Source organism: Suncus etruscus, chromosome X (assembly GCF_024139225.1).
Source record: "Suncus etruscus isolate mSunEtr1 chromosome X, mSunEtr1.pri.cur, whole genome shotgun sequence".
Classification (NCBI taxonomy): Eukaryota; Metazoa; Chordata; class Mammalia; order Eulipotyphla; family Soricidae; genus Suncus; species Suncus etruscus.
Window position 1 is genome coordinate 53,994,399 of NC_064868.1, and position 17,814 is coordinate 54,012,212.

At 48.8% G+C, this 17,814-nt stretch overlaps 1 protein-coding gene across 2 annotated transcripts; it reads right to left on the bottom strand.

The window, feature by feature from the left end:
* On the bottom strand, nucleotides 1–13,017 carry WDR13 (WD repeat domain 13). Of its 2 annotated transcripts, none has more exons than XM_049767291.1 (9): nucleotides 12,819–13,017; nucleotides 11,951–12,191; nucleotides 8,539–8,648; nucleotides 8,306–8,436; nucleotides 7,034–7,341; nucleotides 6,230–6,410; nucleotides 5,986–6,127; nucleotides 1,394–1,512; nucleotides 1–1,004 (listed from the first exon to the last, which is right to left on the bottom strand). In XM_049767291.1, exons 1-9 carry the CDS (start codon nucleotides 12,857–12,859, stop codon nucleotides 820–822), a joined length of 1,458 nt encoding a protein of 485 aa, XP_049623248.1. In that variant the 5' UTR covers nucleotides 12,860–13,017; the 3' UTR covers nucleotides 1–819. The 2 variants fall into 2 exon arrangements, with proteins under 2 accessions (XP_049623248.1, XP_049623247.1); XM_049767290.1 differs by having other exon boundaries at nucleotides 11,951–12,157; nucleotides 12,819–12,922.
* Between the last annotated feature and the right edge of the window lie 4,797 nt (nucleotides 13,018–17,814).

The window sequence follows — 17,814 nt, forward strand, 5'->3', positions numbered from 1 at the left end:
TAATGAGAAGCAAACTTTAATTACGTCAAATTATTGAGCCGGTCCAAGAGTTTTGTGAACATTTTATATCATAAGTTGTACAGAGGATGAAATGGAGACTTCACAGAGGGGCAACATTCATCCAGAGCAGTCTCCCAGCAGTCAAGAAATCTCAGCACAGGGGCCAGAGCGGTGGTGCAAGCAGGAGGGCCTTGCACTCGCTAACCTAGTACAGATCTCGGTTTGATCCCTCAGCATCCCATATAGTCCCCCAAGCCAGGAGCAATTTCTGAGCATATAGCCAAGAACGTCATTGGGTGTGGCCAAAATAACCAAAACATAAATAAAAAGAAATCTGAGCACAAACAGGCCAGTAAGCCCACTCCAAACTATCTTATTCCCAAACTCAGTTAACTGACCCAAATCTGTTCTTCCTCTGCTCAAAACCACCCAGTGATTTCCCCTAGCAGGCCCCCCTTTCCAAATCCCACCCCAATTCCTGCAGTTTCCTATTGGTGAATTTCCTTCCCTCCCACTGTCAGTGGAAAGTAGGGCCCACCCCAATCCCAGCTGAGAACAGTTCCTGGCACAAAATCAGTGCCATCTGCCTATGGTATGACTACATGGCACTTCCACATGGTGCCTGGACATGACCAGTGTAAAGACATGGGTGTCAAAAGAAATCAGTTGATGTGTGAGTGGGCAAGTGAACCCCCATTCTTTCCTGGGACCTAGACCTGCACCCTCCCCACCCCCAAGCCACTTGGGAACCAGCCCATAAGCACAGCAAAGAAATTTTATTTACAAACCCAAGACTGGCTGGAAGGAGCTAATGGGCTCCTACTTCTGCTCCCGCCGCCAGACGATGACCATGCCACTGGCATCACTGGAGGCCAGCAGGCTTTCATCACAGTTGAAGCTGACATCCAGCACGGGAGCACTATGGCCTTGTAGTTTGTTGACGGCAGCCTTTGCTGCTCGCTCCACATCGAAGAAATGCACGCACATGTCCTCGCTGCCTGTCACTGCCCAGAGGAGAAGGAGTTCATCCCCATCAGAACATGAGGCAACATGTGGAGGGGCCACCCAGAAAGAGAAAACTGAAATGTGCGAGGTGTTGAGGGATTTCTGGCCAAGGTGGGAAGTCATTTGGCAGTTTTTATCGGGAATCCAGAGCCTGAATGCTTAGGAAGGAGTCTTTAGGCAGGACAGTTTCTAGGCTGTTGGGAAAGTGGGATGGGGGGCATCTGTATTCCAAGTGTAAGTTTTCTGAATCTGAGGTTAATGGTAGCAGGGAGAGGTCTTGAAGTCCAGGTAGACAGGGCATGGTGAAGTCTGAAGCAGATCCCAGTATTGATCCCTGCCCCTTTCCCAACACCCCCATATCCCAAAGCTCCCTGTCACAGGGACTCACCTACACAGGCCCCCTGGCGAAAGGACATGAGAGGGCAGAAAATACTGCGCACAGGATGTGAGCTCTGCTCAATGGGGAAGCTTCTCTTCAGCTGCAGGGTTCCTTCATTGTCTACCACCCTAAGAGGAGGTAGGGCATGACTCAGGGCTGCACCCTGAGGGAAGTTAAAGTTCAACCACTGTGTATCCTTGTATCCCCATCCTGGCACCTAGGTGCCTATACATATTTTCAAGGTCTGTAACATCAATGCCGTTTGGTGACAACTGGATAAACCTGTAACGCTTTAGGACTGACAGGAAGTTGAGTAGAAATGCAGACTTGACTGATACAAATAGCAGCCTCTCAGAACAATGTTAATAGTCCAGTAGGTAGGGCATTTGCCTTGCATATGCCAGATCTGGATTCGAACCTTAGTATCCCTTATGTTTTGCAAACACTGCTAGAGGTAATTTCTTTCTTTCTTTTTTTTTTTTTTTTTGGTTTTTGGGTCACACCCAGCAGTGCTCAGGGGTTATTTCTGGCTCCAGGCTCAGAAATTGCTCCTGGCAGGCACAGGGGACCATATGGGGCTCCGGGATTCAAACCGATGACCTCCTTCATGAAAGGCAAACGCCTTACCTCCATGTTATCTCTCCGGCCCCACTAGAGGTAATTTCTAAGTGCAGAACCAAAAGTAAATCTTGATCATTGCAAAGTATGGCTTGCAAACCAAAATAATAGCAGCCTATGCAGCATCACAGGCCAGCATCCCATTCTAAGGGCCTCCAACAAATCCTTCAGGGGTGTCAGGCAGAGTGGGGACATGACTGAGCAATCAAATTAGCACTGCATTCCACAACACTGCACAGCGTTTTAAGATGAACCCGTAAGACTGTGGGTGACCTATGGAAAAGCCAACAAGCACTGTCTGTTGAGAAAAGCAAAATGTGTGGGGCTGGGGTGATGGCGCAGCAGTAGGGCATTTGCCTTGCACGCAGCTGACCCAGGATGGACCACGGTTTGATCCCCAGTGTCTCATATGGTCCCCCAAACCAGGAGTGGTTTCTGAGCACATAGCCCCTCAGCATCACCGGGTGTGGCCCAAAATCAAAAAAAAAAGAAAAGAAAAGAAAAATGTGGACAAGAAGGCAGGAGGAGGAGTCAGAGAAATAGTATAGTAGGCAGGGTGTTTGCCTTGCATGTGTCCAACAGTGGTTCGACTCCCAACACCCCATATGGTCAGTGAGCCCTGCTAGGAGTCACCCCTGAGCAGAGAGTGAGGTGTAACCCTAAACACTGTCAGGTGTGGCCCCTAAGACAAAAAGGGGGTGGGAATAGATGTAGGAGTCCATTTGAGAAACTCTGACCCTTCCTCAAAAATCAATATGTATGAATCTGAGAGAGAGAGTATGGGAAATGAGGCACTTGCCTTATATGTAGTTGAGTTGGTTGTTGAGTTGGCTACAACCCTGGTTCCATCCCTGGCATACCCGATGGTCCCCTGAAGAATACCAGGGCTCACTTCTGAGGCCCAGAATAGGCCTTAAACATTGCCAGATGTGGCTCCAAGTCAGCTCCCTTCACAATTAGTTTAAATGCCTTTATCAAATATAAGAAATGACGAATGGTGGGGTCAGCGGTAGCACAGTGGTAAAGGCATTTGCCTTGTGTGCAGCTGACCTGGAACGGACCCAGGTTTGATCCTCAGCATCCCATATGGTCCCTCAAGTCTGTGAAGAGGGACTACTGAGTGCAGAGCCAAGAGTAACCTCTGAGCACTGCCAGGTGTGGCCCAAAAACCAAAAGAAAAGAGGGGCCGGGAAGGTGGTGCTAGAGGTAAGGTGTCTGCCTTGCAAGCGCTAGCGTAGGACGGAACGCAGTTCGATCCCCCGGCGTCCCATATGGTCCCCCCAAGCCAAGAGCAATTTCTGGGCACATAGCCCAGAGCCCTGAGCGTCAAACAGGTGTGGCCCAAAAACCAAAAAAAAAAGAAAAGAAAAGAAAAAAAGGAGGGAAGGAAGGAAGGAAGGAAGGAAGGAAGGAAGGAAGGAAGGAAGGAAGGAAGGAAGGGAGGGAGGGAGGGAGGGAGGGAGGGAGGGAGGGAGGGAGGGAGGGAGGGAGGGAGGGAGGCAGGGAGGGAGGGAGGGAGGCAGGGAGGGAGGGCTGATGACAGAACTCAAAGTGTTGAGGCACATGCTTTGTATACAGGAGGTCCTGGATTAATCACTAGTAACACATGGGTCTCTGAGCATTGCCAGGAGTGACCCACCCAAAAAAGAACTCCTGGGTGTTGTTCAACAACTTCCTAAGAACTTATAAGTATAAATGTGGTATCTATAGATTTTTATTTTTTTTTGTTTGGGGTTTTTTGTTTTGGGGCCACACTCGGTGACACTCAGGGGTTACTCCTGGCTATGTGCTCAGAAATCGCTCCTTTCTTGGAGGACCATATGGGACACCGGGGGAATCGAACTGCGGTCCGTCCTAGGTCAGCGAGTAAAGGCAAATGCCCTACCACTTGTGACACTACTCCAGCCCCTATATATAGATTTTTAAAAACTATAATAAGGGGCCAGAGTGATAGCACAGCAGATAGGGTGTTTGCCTTGCATTTGGCCAACCCAGGTTCGATACCTCGCATCCCATATGGTTTCCCGAGCCTGCCAGATGCAATTTCTGAGTGGCGAGCCAGAAGTAACCCAGAGCACCGCCAAGAGTGGCCCAATCCAAAAAATAAATAAAAACAATAAAGACTATAATAAAATATAAAGCATCCTGTGGGGCAGTGGCTTGTCAGGACTGACTGCACTTCTCTAAATATTCACAACCAAGGTGTCCCAAACCTAAGTGATCACTACCAGTACCAGAGATTAGCCTGGATTGGGGCCTAGCCATGAATTTTGAGGCTCTTCAGGTCAATTTAACTTATGGCCAGCCCAGGTTAAAAGCTGCATTTGACTACCATAGGTTTTCTACCAACTCAAAGGGGGCTGGAGCACTGTATAGCAGGTAAGGCATTTGCACTGAATGCAGTCAACCCAGACTCAATCTCTGGCATCATATATGGTCCCCATAGCATCAAAAGTGATCTTTGAACACAATCTCCTGAGCACAGCCAAGTATGGCTCCCCGCAAAAATAAAAAACCCTAAAGTGAAAAGGGTAAAGTGGTACAGCAGGTGTAAGGTCCTGGGTTCAATCCTTGGCACCACACAATAAAAAACAATAAATCCAGGGCCAGAGAGATAGTGCAGCAGTAGGGCATTTGCCTTGCATGTGGCCAACCCATGACACACCTAGGTTTGATTTCTGGCATCCCATATGGTCCCCCAAGCATACCAGGAGTGATTTCTGAGTGCAGAGCGAGGAGTAACCCCTCAGTGTTGTTAGGTGTGGTCCCAAAACAAAAAACAACAACACCAAATCCAATAGAGGAACTGAAAAGATAGTACTGCAGGCAAGACTCTTGCCTACCAGTAGACCTGAGCTGAATCCCTAATATCCTATATTGTTCTTCAATCATTGCCAGATGTGATCCCTGAGTACAGAACTTTAGCACCACCTAGTATGCCCCAAAGCAAAACAAAACAAAACAAAAAAAAATCCCAATGCCAGTTAGAAAATAAGCATTTATTTTTAATGTTTTGGTTTGGTTTTATGCCATACATAGCAATGCTCAGGGCTTAATCCTGGCTCTGGACTAAGGGATCACTCCTGATAGAGCTCAGGGGAACCAGTGTGGTGTAGAGAATGAAAACCCCAGTTGGCTATGTGCAAGGCAAAAGTGCTGTGTCCACTGTAGTGTCACTCCAGCCCCAGAAAAGTCACATGGTATGAGTGTGTCAGTACACTCAATCCCTCTATCTGTTCATCTGTAAAATGGACAAGATAATCAATCATGCCACTATTCCAGGATTGAGGTGCTTAGGAATCTAGGGGTATCAGGGATCAAATCTGGGCCTCTTTGCATACAAATCCTGCATACAGCTCTTTGGTTCATCTCCTAGGGTCATGAAGATTAAACAAAATCATGTATAAGATGCATCAAGGGGTCAGTGTGAGTATAGTAGGTAGACCATTTGTCTTGCCTGCAGCCAAACTGGGTTTGATCCCTAGCACCCTATATGGTTCCCTGAGACTCTCCAGGAGTGATCCCTGAGTTCAGAGTCAGTATTAAGACCTAAGCACTGCCAGGTGTGGACCAAAAACAAACCCAAAAAAGGTGCTATTAAAAGTTCCTGTCTCTTGGGGCTGGAGCGATAGCACAGTGGTAAGGCATTTGTCTTGCACGCGGCCAACACAGGATGAACCCCATTTCAAATCCCAGCATCCCATATGGTCCCCAGAGCCTGCCAGGAATGACTTCTGAGCATAGAGCCAGGAGTAACCCCTGAGCACCGCCGGGTGTGACCCAAAAAAAACAAAACAAAACAAAACAAAGTTCCTGTCTCCCATAAGAGTTCCTTAAACTTGCTTGGCTACTGCTTTTACTATTACCAATATTAAACTATTATCATTAGATCTTATGTGTATGCCAGGCCTCCACTCAAGTGAAATGAGGCTGATGGAGTTCCCAGGCTCTTGATCCAAGTAGCCCCAGCTGAGGACACTCACCTGTAGAGCAGCAGTTTGTTGAGACAAGCATTGATGAGCAGCGAGGGGTCTCGGGCCTCCCGACTGACCCAGGAACGGGCAGAAATGCTGGTAACAGGGCTACCCTCATGTACCACTAGACGTTTGGCTTTGGTCAACTTCCCTATGGAAATACAGGGAGGACAGCAGAGATGGTCATCAAAATCAAGGATGAGAACAGGGTGTTAGGATGCATAGTAGCCAGATGCACACCCAAGCCCCCTACCTGTGGCCATGTCAAAGAGGAAGGAGAAAATACTGCCGCGGTCATCACCAGCCCAGAGAAGGCGGCCTGGCGCATCAAAGGATAGGGCAAGGACACGGCCTGTCAGCTTGCTGGAGCCGCCCTTCACTTTCTTGCCCGTTGAGATGTTCATCACATGTACATTGTGCTTTGCATTCCCCACCTGTAGGTTGAGACCCAGGCACCATTGGCCAGGCCCCTACCCTCGGTACTTTCTGGACTCTGACCCCAGTGGTACTAGCTTCTCTCTCTTGGACACTACAGTTGGGACTTAGCAGGTGGCCCCGGCCCTAGCCAGTACCCCCTTGCAATAAGAGTCGACAGCTGTTGTCAGGACAAAAAGGGGACCCTGATCCAGAATGCTCCTACGGGAGCAAACCACAGGGCTACCTCAGGCCCAAAAGAGCTCACATACTTCCCCACTGGCTCTTCTTGGCACCCTGACTATAACTGGGGCTGCCATAGTGGCCACTATAAAGGATCTCAGGATGGAAGCTCACTCTTGCTGTTAACCTAGGTTCCCCCTTCAGACATGGCCAACTTGGTTCTTTCCTTGCCCTGTCCTCTAACTCTATTCTGGGGTTGGACTGCAGGAGGGTCACCACAGAGACAAGTTCCCCAACTCAGAACCCTCCTTGCTCCCCACACCAACCTTTACCCCAGCCCAGTCTGAGATCTGCTTCTCCTGTTCTGTCCTTCATCCAAGACAGATCACAAGACTCCACCCACTTCCCTCCCAGCCTGGCACCCCCATCCCAAGGCACACAGGCTGAATTAGCATCTGACCACAGTGAGGTTGTTGTTGACGGGCTGGAAGGTGCAGCAGAGTAGCTCGGCGCCATCAAGGTCAGGAATCTCCCGGATACAACGGCCATCCTCAGAAGCCCAGATACGCATGGTAGCATCCAGGGAGGTAGACACCAGAATGTCATTGGATAGGGACCAGGCGAAGTCGGAGACGCCACGGGTGTGGCCCCGCAGGACATGCAGAACGGTGGGGGGGGCAGGCACCAGTTGGCATAATGAGATGCTGCCATCCAGGGAGCAGCAGGCCAGGCGGTGCCGATCATCATTGGCAAAGCGCACACGTGGGACTGCAAGGCCAAGGAGCTATGTGTGGGCTCATCATGCTTGCCCACAATGGGCAATGTGTCAATAAAGGGCTATGTGGACTAAGACTTGGGGCCATGACTCTGGGTACACTGGCCTCAGCAAAGTGTTTGGTTTGTTTGATCTTAGCTGAAAATGGCATCTGAAACCCCAAAGCCCTTTGCCAATGGTTTCCTAAATCTTAGCAGGAATATCACAGACTGCAAAAAAACACAAGCAATGAAAACAAGTTTCTCTGTGCCAGTGAGCATTTTTTAATTTGGGGGACTTCAAAGGGGCCACACCCAGTTTAGGATTTACTACTGGCTCAGCATTCAGGGATCACTCCTGGTAGGCTATGGGTACCCTTTGGTGTACCAGAGATAGAGTTAGGGTCAGCTATGTGCCATACTACAGTGTCTCTCTGTGCTGTACTGTCTCTGGTCCCTCATTGAGCACTTTACAATTCCCAAGGAAGCGCCCTTTGTTAAACCCACTCCTCCCTAAGTAAGTGGCTTTCTCTGCCCCAACAACCTTTATTTCTTCCAAGTAACTGCCAATTCCAGAAGCTATAGAGTGTTCTAAGCTGCTCAGGCCCTTCACAGTTGTCAAAAGTCCTCAAAACTTTTATTAACTTTTGGGTCACACCCAGAAATACTACTCACAAATTCCATGGCTCTGAACTCAGGAATTATTGATAGCAAAACATATGAGATGCTGGAAATTATACACAAGTGCATGCAAAGCATGCACCCTATCCACTGTACGATGACTCCCACCCCAAGTTCCCCAAGACTTTGTAGCCCTCTTGGCAGAGGGCTTCTCAACTGAGGCAAGCTGCTTTTTTGTTTGGCATATTCTCCTTCAGAGGAGGGCCAGAGTCTGTGAATGCTGAAAGAACATGCATAGGACAACAGGCACAGCTGATGAAAATACATAATGGCAGGATGGTCCCTGCATTTGACTCACCTGCTTCATCCACATGTTGGTCGAACACATGATACATGCCTGCAAAGGCATAGTTCTCACTCAGAGATGTGTCCCCAGCCATGGCTCGACTTGCTTCGGCTGCAGACGTGGGTACCACACTGCCAGGGGGCCTGAGCCACAACAAGAATGGAAAGTATCAGGAGTTAGGTACTAGGTTTCAGCCAGCCATAACCCCTCACAAAGCCCCAGTCCTCAGCTGCCTACATGCTTACCTATCCTCGTAGACTGCCCGATTCATCTGTGCCTGCAGCTGATAAGAGCCTCGGCTGACAGAACGTCGGTGCCCACGGGCCCCTAGAGCCCGGGGATCATCCTCAAAGTCCTGTAGGCAGACAGTTAGGGTGGGAGCTTCTTGAGAAAACAGTTTAAGAATCTACACAGTCTGTACAATTCAGGAAATCCACTTCTTGGTATCTATTTAAAAGGGCCCCTAAAACTCTATCCAGAAAAGACCTCTGCACTCCTATGTTCACTGCAGCACTATCCATATAGCTAAAATCTGGAAATAACTCGAGTGTCCCAGAACAGATGATTGAAGAAAGAAACCATGGTGCATATTCACAATGGAATACTATTCAGCTTTAAGATGAGATCATGCAATATGTCACTATATAAATGGAACTAGAGGGCATCCATCATGCTGAGTGAAGTTAGCCAAAAGGCAAGGGACAGATATAGAATGTCTCTCATATGTGGGACATAAAGAAACATAGTAAAGGAATAAAAAATAATTAAAGATAAAATAACTTTAGAACATGTCTAAAGAACCATCTTAGGGAGACAGGGAGATGAGAAGGGAGTAGGAGAACCCTGAGACAATGATAGAGGGAACTGGACATATTTTTTTGGTTTTTGGGCCACACCTGGTGACACTCAGAGTAGTTACTCCTGGCTATGTGCTCAGAAATCACTCCTGGCTCGGGGGACCATATGGGACACCGGGTATCAAACTAAAGTCCGTTCTGGGTCAGTTGCGTGCAAGGCAAACATCCTACCACTGTGTTATCGCTTTGGCAGGAACTGAACATTCTGATGAAGGGTGTGATACTGAAACATTATATGCATGAAACCCTATTGTTAACAGCACTATAAATTACGATGCTTCACAAAAAAATATTTTAAAGAATATGCAGCCCAGGGTCTGGAGCGATAGCGCAGCAGTAGGGCATTTTACTTTCGTGCGGCTGATCCAGGACAGACCTGGGTTCAATCCCCAGCATCCTATATGGTCCCCCAAGCCAGGAGCAATTTCTGAACACATAGCCAGGAGTAACCCCTGAGCATCAGTGTGTGGCCCAAAAACCAAAAAAAAAAAAGAAAAAAGAAAAAGAATATGCAGCCTAGAGCCTTGAATATATACAACTATATTTCTTTTTGTTGTTGTTTATTGGCCACACTCGGCAGTGCTCAGAGGTTACTCCTAGCTCTGCACTCAGAAATCATTCCTCGCAGGCTCAGGGGACTAGATGGGATGCCGGGAATTGAACATGGGTCCGTCTTGAGTCAGTTGCCTGTAAGGCAAATGCCCTACTGCAGTGCTATTACTCCGGCCCACTACAATAAACACTTTTGGAGCTGAATAGATAATACAGCAGTTAGGGCACTTGCCCTGTACAGCCAACCCAGGTTTGACCCCTGGCACTGCATGGGTTCTAAAGTCTAGCCAGGAGAGTCCTGAGCTCAAAACTGCAAGTAGGCCTTGAGCACCAATGGATGCAACTGTCCCCCCCCCAAAAAAAAAGGCATAAAAAGAACATTATTCCAAGAAAAACACTCAGCCTCTTGCTCCATTCATATTTTAGCTCAAAGGGTCAGAGAAAGAGATGGAGAGATAGTATAGTCAAAGGTTATTTGCCTTGCATGTGGCAGACCTGAGTTTACTACCCAGCATATTATATGTCCCTTAAACCAGTGGTCGGCAACCTTTTTTTCAACTGAGCCAAATCTCACCAAAACCACGATTGAAATTTATTTTGAGAGCCGCACAGGGCACGCACTGACATAGGCTAGGAGCAGAGTCCTAACTCCTGGAGCGGCTGCCGGGGACACAGAAGAGCCAAATTAAAAGTGTAAAGAGCCACATGTGGTTCGCAAGCCGCAGGTTGCCGACCACTGCCTTAAACCCAGCCAGAAGTAAAGCCCTAAGTGATGCTGGTATAATCTATGAATATAATTAGAAGAAAGAAAAATGGACCAGAGGGGTCTGGAGCAATAGCATAGTGGTAGAGCATTTGCCTTGCATTTGGACAAACCAAGTTTGATCCTAAACAACCTATATGGTCCCCCAAGACTACCAGGACTAATTTCTGATTGGAGAGCCAGGAATAACTTGAGTGGTGCCAGGTATGGCTTAAAAACAGAAACAAAAACAAAAAAGGAGAGAGAGTGAGCAAGAGAGATCTCTCTGGGCTGAGTGTATGTTTTGCATTAAGGAGGTCTGGGTTTGCTCCCCAGCTTGGTGCCCTCAGCTCCAAAAGAAACAAACTTCTTGGGGCCAGAGTGGTGGCACAAGTGGTAGGGCATTTGCCTTGCATGTGCTAACCTAGGATAGACCGCAGTTGGATCCCCCGAGGTCCCATATGGTCCCCCCAAGCCAGGAGTGATTTCTGAGTAACCAGGAGTAACCGCTGAGCATCACCAGGTGTGGCCGAAAAAGAAAATAAAGAAACAAACCTTGAGCAGAATCAGGAATATAGCCCTAAATACCACCATGTGTTGCCTCAAAACAAAAAATAAAATCTCAGTTCAATTGTCAGTCTTACCAGATGTCTTTCCTAATCACCCCTATCTGAAGGGTTTATTCTCTTTATCCCTCAGTCTCTTTCCATCTTCATACATTTTATAAGCCAAAATAAGCACAAAGCTGAACAGAATTTAGTATCTGGCATCACGTAGGATCCATCAAGCACCACCAGGAGTGATCCTTAAATACTGAGCCAGCAGTAAAATCTTAGCACAGGTAGATATGGCTCAAAAGTCCCAAAAATTATGGACTTAATTGGTTTACTGAGGGCCGGAGTGATAGTGCAGTGGTAGGGCATTTGCCATGCATGCTGCTGACCCAGTATAGACCTAGGTTCAATCCCCAGCATCCCATATGGTCTCCCAAAGCCAGGAGCGATTTCTGAGCACATAGCCAGGAGTAACCCAAGTGTCACCAGGTGTAGCCCAAAAACCAAAAGAAAAAAAATTGGTCTACTGTTGATCTTTTCTTTTTCTTTTCCTTTTTTTGGTGGGTGGTTTTGGGCCACACCTGGTAGCACTCAGGGCTACTCTTGGCTCTCTGCTCAGGAAATCGCTCCTGGCAGGCTGGGGGACCATATGGGATGGCAGGAATCAAACCCATATGAGATGCTGGGGATCGAACCCAGGTGTATCCTGGAGTGGCTGCCTGCAAGGCAAATGCCTTACCCACTGTGCTATTGTTCCAGCCCTACTGTTTATCACTTTTATCTTGTTTGCTGATTGCTTACTTCTACTGTCAATTAGTGACTTCACCTATATAGTCACTTTTGGCTCTTGACTTATGCTAAGAGCTAAATAGTACTTGGCAAATAAGAAGCAGATGCTTGTGAATATAACGATGCAAGTGTGCACATGTCATACACATGGAAAGGTGCTTACCTCCATGCGGTCAAGGGTGGTTCTGCTACCGCGGACGATGCTGTTGCTATAAGCACGAGCACTGCCTGGTTCAGAGAGAGGCCCGTAGCGCTGGCCCAACAGCTGACTTCGCAACCTCAGGTACTGTCGACGCAGTGCCGGAGGATGCCCTGCCTTGGCATTCTCCCGCAGCAGCTGGCTGCGCCGCCGAATATACTGTGTCCGAAACTGTGGAAACGTTGGTGTGCGGTATGCGTTGTATCTATAAGTACAGGAGCAGGGGCATGCAGCAGGCACAACAGAAGGAATCAATCAACTAAGGGGACAGGGAAGGAAAAATGAGATGGATGGCAACGACTGGGATCAAGGAGGCAAGTGATCAGCAGTGGTAATGGGGCTCCTTTTAGTGTGATGGAGTAATAATGAGCATGACTATGTTAGGATGAGGACATATAGGCAGTGTGAATCTTTGGAGTTGGTACGGGATGACCAAATAGCTGTAGACAATGGCAGGGATCATGAAGACAAGCTTAGCATGGGATAGTGATAGGGTGAGACTGGGTAAGTGATAAGAGTGGTAAAAGAATTTTGAGGGACAATAGTGGAGAATAAGATGTCACAATCCTGAGCCCCCACCACCCTCCCCAAGACTAGCAATGCAGTCTTGGTCCACGTCCACAAGGCAGTGCATTTTCCCAGCATGCTCTTTAGAGCCTATCAAGACCATCTTTTTGTATCCATGCTCCCTACCCTGCCACGCATGCTCACCCCACCCCCGCCCCACCCCACGCCGCCGCACAGGGCGAGTTCTCAGCCCAGCCTCACTTATCGCCATTGCGCATGCACCACAGTACCTTCCCTTCCCCAGGGCTCAACCCCCACGACTCACCTCGCGTCCACTGCTAAGACCTGCTGCCACACCGCAGCCATTCCCCGGTCTCCTTTACTGGTGTGTCTGCCCGAGGGAGCCTGCAGGACCAGGCCCTGGCATGTCAGTGTTTCAACGAAACGAATCTGTCTAGTCCCGCCCCTTCCGTCAGGCAGTGGTGCCCTCGGACTTTTGAGTCCCGCCAGGGCAGGACTTTGAGATCCCCACCCAATGATTTGTGAGGTTCCAGGCAGCACCTAGATGAGTCACAACCACCAATCAGGCTTGATCCCGCCCCTCCCCGTAACCATAGCAACACAGCCCAGCCCGGCTTAGCAACCCCTGACTTTCCCACTATATTCTCCCTGCCCCCCTTCCCTTCTTCGATCCAAAAGCGAGGCCCAGATCAGGGACCACCTCCAGGGCTGCCTCTGGCTCTTGAAGGCCCCCGACGGCCCTAAGATGCTCTTTCCTTCGGTCTCGGCTCTACCTCTTTCTGGCTCCAGGCAAGATGGCCTCCTGCTGCCAAGCAAAGCAGCTGAGTGCAGAGCTAATCGATAGGCAGCCCTCCCCCCCCCGGCGTGGGAGAGCCACGCAAGCGCACTAAACAATATTTGCTTTGGGCACCTGGGAAAGCTTCCTTCCTAGACACTTTTTATAATACACAAGAGCTTGCCCAGATGGGGCTTGAGCAATAGCACAGCGGTAGGGCGTTTGCATTGCACGAAGCAGACCCGGACGTGCCCTTAGCCTGCCAGGAGCTTTCTTTTTTTTTTCTTTTTCTATTTTTTGGCCACACCCGGTGACACTCCTGGGTTGTTCCTGGCTGTGCGCTCCGAAATCACTCCTGGCAGGCTCGGGGTACCGTATGGGACGCCGGGGGATCGAACCGAGGTCCGTCCTGGGTCAGCCACGTGCAAGGCAAATGCCCTACCTCTGCGCTATCGACTCCGGCCCCTAAGGAGCGATTTCTGAGCGCAGAGCCAGGAGTAACTGCTGAGCGCCACCAGGTGTGGCCCCAAAACAAAACAAGACAAAAAAGATCTTGGCCAGAGCCCATAGGGATGAGGGCTATATAGAAACCACTAGCAAGAAACAGAAAAGAGACTAAAATTTAGGACTTGGGCCGGAGCCGTAGTACAAGTGTTAGGTACAGTGTCCCAAGCCAGGAGTGAGTAACCCCTGAGCATCACCGGCTGTGGCCCCAAAACCAAAAAATCATTAGGATTAAAGAGCCAGCAGGATAGAACAGCAGCTACAGCATTTGCAGATGCATCCAAGCCAGGTTAGGTCTCTGGCATTTCATTTGGATGTGTATGGCCCCCAAAAAACCAAGTGCTTACCTTGCATGTATCTGCCTCAGATCTAATCTCCTTCACCCCAAGCACCTCCATGAGTGATGCCTTATGGCAGAGAGAAATAAACCCTGAGCACTGGTGTTTCTACAACCCCCCACAAAACATGGAAAACCCAACATTTTTGCCATACCAGGGATGCTCAATAATTACTCTTAGCTCTATGTGCAGTAATAACTTCTGGTACTGTTGTAGGGAACACATGGGGTATCGGGGATCAAATTCAGTATGGCTACATGCAAGCAAGCACCTTACCCACTCTCCAGCCCCAACTTTTTTTTTACTGAGGGGCTATACCTAGTGGAATGGTCCATGAGATGCTAGAGATAAAACTCTAGATCAAACAATAGTTCCTATAAAGTTTCCCAGTTACAAAGAGTGATTGATGAGTGTCCAAATATCACTGTCAACAGCCACCTAGAGATCTGATGGAAAAAAATCAAGACACAAGATAACTTAAATTAAGTCAACTGCCCTTGGGTGCCAGAGCGATGGCACAGTGGTAGGGCATTTGACTTGCCCAAGGCCAACCTGGGACAGACCTGGGTTTGATTCCTGGTATCCTATATGGTCCTCCGAGCCTGCCAGGAGCAATTTCTGAGCACAGAGCCAGGAGTAACCACTGAGCATTGCCCCGACAAAAGGGAAAAAAGACAGGCTGGAGCGGTGATGCAAGCCATAGGGCATGTGCATTGCTACATGCTAACCTAGGAAGGACCACGGTTCAATCCCCCAGTGTCCCATATGATCCCCCCAAGCCAGGAGCGATTTATTTGGGTTTTGGGCCACACCCAGAGGCACTCAGAGATTACTCCTGGCTCTGTAATCAGAAATCGCTCCTGGCAGGCACGGGTGAACATCTGGGATGCCAGGGTTCGAACTACCATTGGTCAGCTGATTGCAAGACAAACACCATACCACTGTGCTATCTCTCCAGCTCCCCAGGAGCGATTTCTGAACTCATAGCCAGGAGTAACCTGAGTGTCACTGGGTGTTGTGACCCAAAAAGAAAAAAAGGAAAAAAGAAAGGGAGCATAGTGGTAGGGCATTTGCCTTGCATGCGGTCCACCCAAACAGACCCAAGTTCAATTCCTGGCATCCCATATAGCTCCCCGAGCCTGCCAGAATGGATTTCTTTCTTTCTTTCTTTCCTTCCTTCTTTCCTTCCTTCCTTCCTTCCTTCCTTCCTTCCTTCCTTCCTTCCTTCCTTCTTTCTTTCTTTCTTTCTTTCTTTCTTTCTTTCTTTCTTTCCTTCCTTCCTTCCTTCCTTCCTTCCTTCCTTCCTTCCTTCCTTCCTTCCTTCCTTCCTTCCTTCCTTCCTTCCTTCCTTTTGTTTTGGGCCACACCCGGCGGTAATTAGGGGTTACTCCTGGCTGTCTGCTCAGAAATAGCTCCTGGCAGGCACGGGGGATTCGAACCAACCACCTTTGGTCCTGGATCGGCTGCTTGCAAGGCAAACGCCACTGTGCTATCTCTCCGGGCCTCTTTCTTTTTTTAGGACACTAAAAATCGGGGGACATATAGGATGCCAGGTAGGGCACTTGCTTTATGTAGCACACCCAGGTTCAATCCCTGGCATCCCATGTGGTTCCCCAATCCTGCCAGGAATGATTTCTAAGTACAGAGCCAGGAGTAATCCCTGAGTGCTGCTTGGTGTGGCCAAAAACAAAACAAACAAAAATATAAGCTTTTCCTTTGGTCCATTCTCATTCTCCAGAAGTGAAATGAGATGAGGCTAACATATCTGACACACTGAGACACACCCTTTGCTTCATTCAGAGTTCTGCTCACTTTTTCAGTAAGTTTTGCTCACTTTTTCACTTTTTCCGATGGAAGGTCTGCCACAGATGCTTGCACATGGCCAGTACAGGGTAACATAAAAAACAGGAGCCAGATGACTACAACACAAGTAGGAGATCCCTTTTATTGATAAGTTAATTCCAAAATAAGCTGGGCGCAGGAGCAATAGCACAGCAAGTAGGGTGTTTCCTTTGCATGCAACTGATCCGGATTTGATTCCCAGCATCCTATATGGTACCCTGAGCTTGCCAAGAACAATTTTTGAGCACAGAGCCAGGAGTAACCCCTGAGTGCCGCTGGGTGTGGCCCCAAAACAAAACAAAAATATAGGCTGTTCTCCAGTCCATAAGTCTGAGAACTGAGGGCCCGGAGAGATAGCACAGTGGCGTTTCCGATCCAGGACCAAAGGTGGTTGGTTCGAATTCTGGTGTCCCATATGGTCCCCCGTGCCTGCCAGGAGCTATTTCTGAGCAGACAGCCAGGAGTAACCCCTGAGCACTGCCGGGTGTGACCCAAAAACCAAAAAAAAAGTCTGAGAACTGAATGGGATATAAAGCCTCATACTTCACCAGCTTGAGTGATTTAAGAAACTGCCTTGAGAGGCTGGAGAGATAGTACACAGAAGGATAGTGGTTCAAATCCCGGCATCCCATATGGTCCCCCAGTCTGCCAGGAGCTATTTCTTAGCATAGAGCCAGGAGTATTCCCTGAGCACTGCCAGGTGTGACCCAAAAACCCCCAAAAAAACTGCCTTGAGAGCTTCCTGGGTAGACCAGCAGGTGAAAGCCTCAAAGCAGCTCTACTACCACTTCTGCTGTACTATTTTCTGGGATCACAGCATTCTCTAATCCCCAGTTTGGCCTGCCTATAAAGGGCCATGCAGAGCCATTCATTCCACAAAGCTAGTGCATTCCTGGCCCTCCTTTCCTGACACTGTCTTTCTTGAATGGTTACATCCCTCCTAGCAAAATAGCATATCTAGGACCAGAGATACAGGGGAAAAGTTTGCAGCCAAACCAGATTTCATCCCTTAAACACGAGTACACCAGGAAAGAATCACCGAGCTGAGCCACAAAGTCCTCAATACCAGGGCTGGAGCAGAGGCACAGCAGTAAGGCATTTGCCTTGCATGCACTGACTTAGGATGGACTGCGGTTCGATCCCCGGCATCCCATAAGGTCTCCCGAGCCAAAAGCGGTATCTTTTTTTTCCTTCGGTTTTTGGGTCACATCCTACAGCGCTCAGGAGTTACTCCTGGCTCTGTGATCAGAAATTGTTCCTGGCAGGCACAGGGGACCATATGGGATGTCGGGATTCGAACCACTGTTGGTCCTGGGTCGGCCGCTTACAAGGCAAACGCCCTACCTCTGTATTATCTCTCCAGTCCCCAGGAGCAATTTTTGAGCACATAGCCTGCAGTAACCCCTGAGTGTCACAGGGTGTGTTGTGCCTCCCCCAAAGTCCTTGATACCACTACGTTAGAGCCCAATCCCATCTCCCATCCAAAGTATGGCATCTGGGCTAGAGCAGTGACACAAGCCATAAGGCCTCTGCCTTGCGCGCTAGCCTAGGACAGACCATGGTTCCATCCCTGGCGTCCCCCAAGCCAGGAATGATTTCTAAGCTCATAGCCGGGAGTCACTCCTGAGCGTCACTGGGTGTGGCCCCCCCAAAAAAACAAAAAAAATGTATGGCATCTAATCATTTCCCCCACCTCCCTCAAGAATCCTTCATGCTTGCCCCTCATGAATATTACACTGTGTAACATACACTTTGCTATTTGTAGAACCCAAGCCAATACTTCTGTTTTTGGCAGAGGTATAGGTCAAGGATTTTTAGGCCACACCCAGATATGCTGGGGA

What these genes read in the sequence shown, in the direction of transcription:
- WDR13 (XM_049767291.1), bottom strand. Translation starts at nt 12,859, where the DNA reads ATGGCTGCGGTGTGGCAGCAGGTCTTAGCAGTGGACGCGAG. An exon ending in CCTCTTTGACATGGCCACAG is followed by an intron (nt 6,128 to 6,229) that starts GTAGGGGGCTTG and finishes GTATTTCCATAG; the next exon opens with GGAAGTTGACCAAAGCCAAA. An exon ending in AACAAACTGCTGCTCTACAG is followed by an intron (nt 1,513 to 5,985) that starts GTGAGTGTCCTC and finishes ACCTCCTCTTAG; the next exon opens with GGTGGTAGACAATGAAGGAA.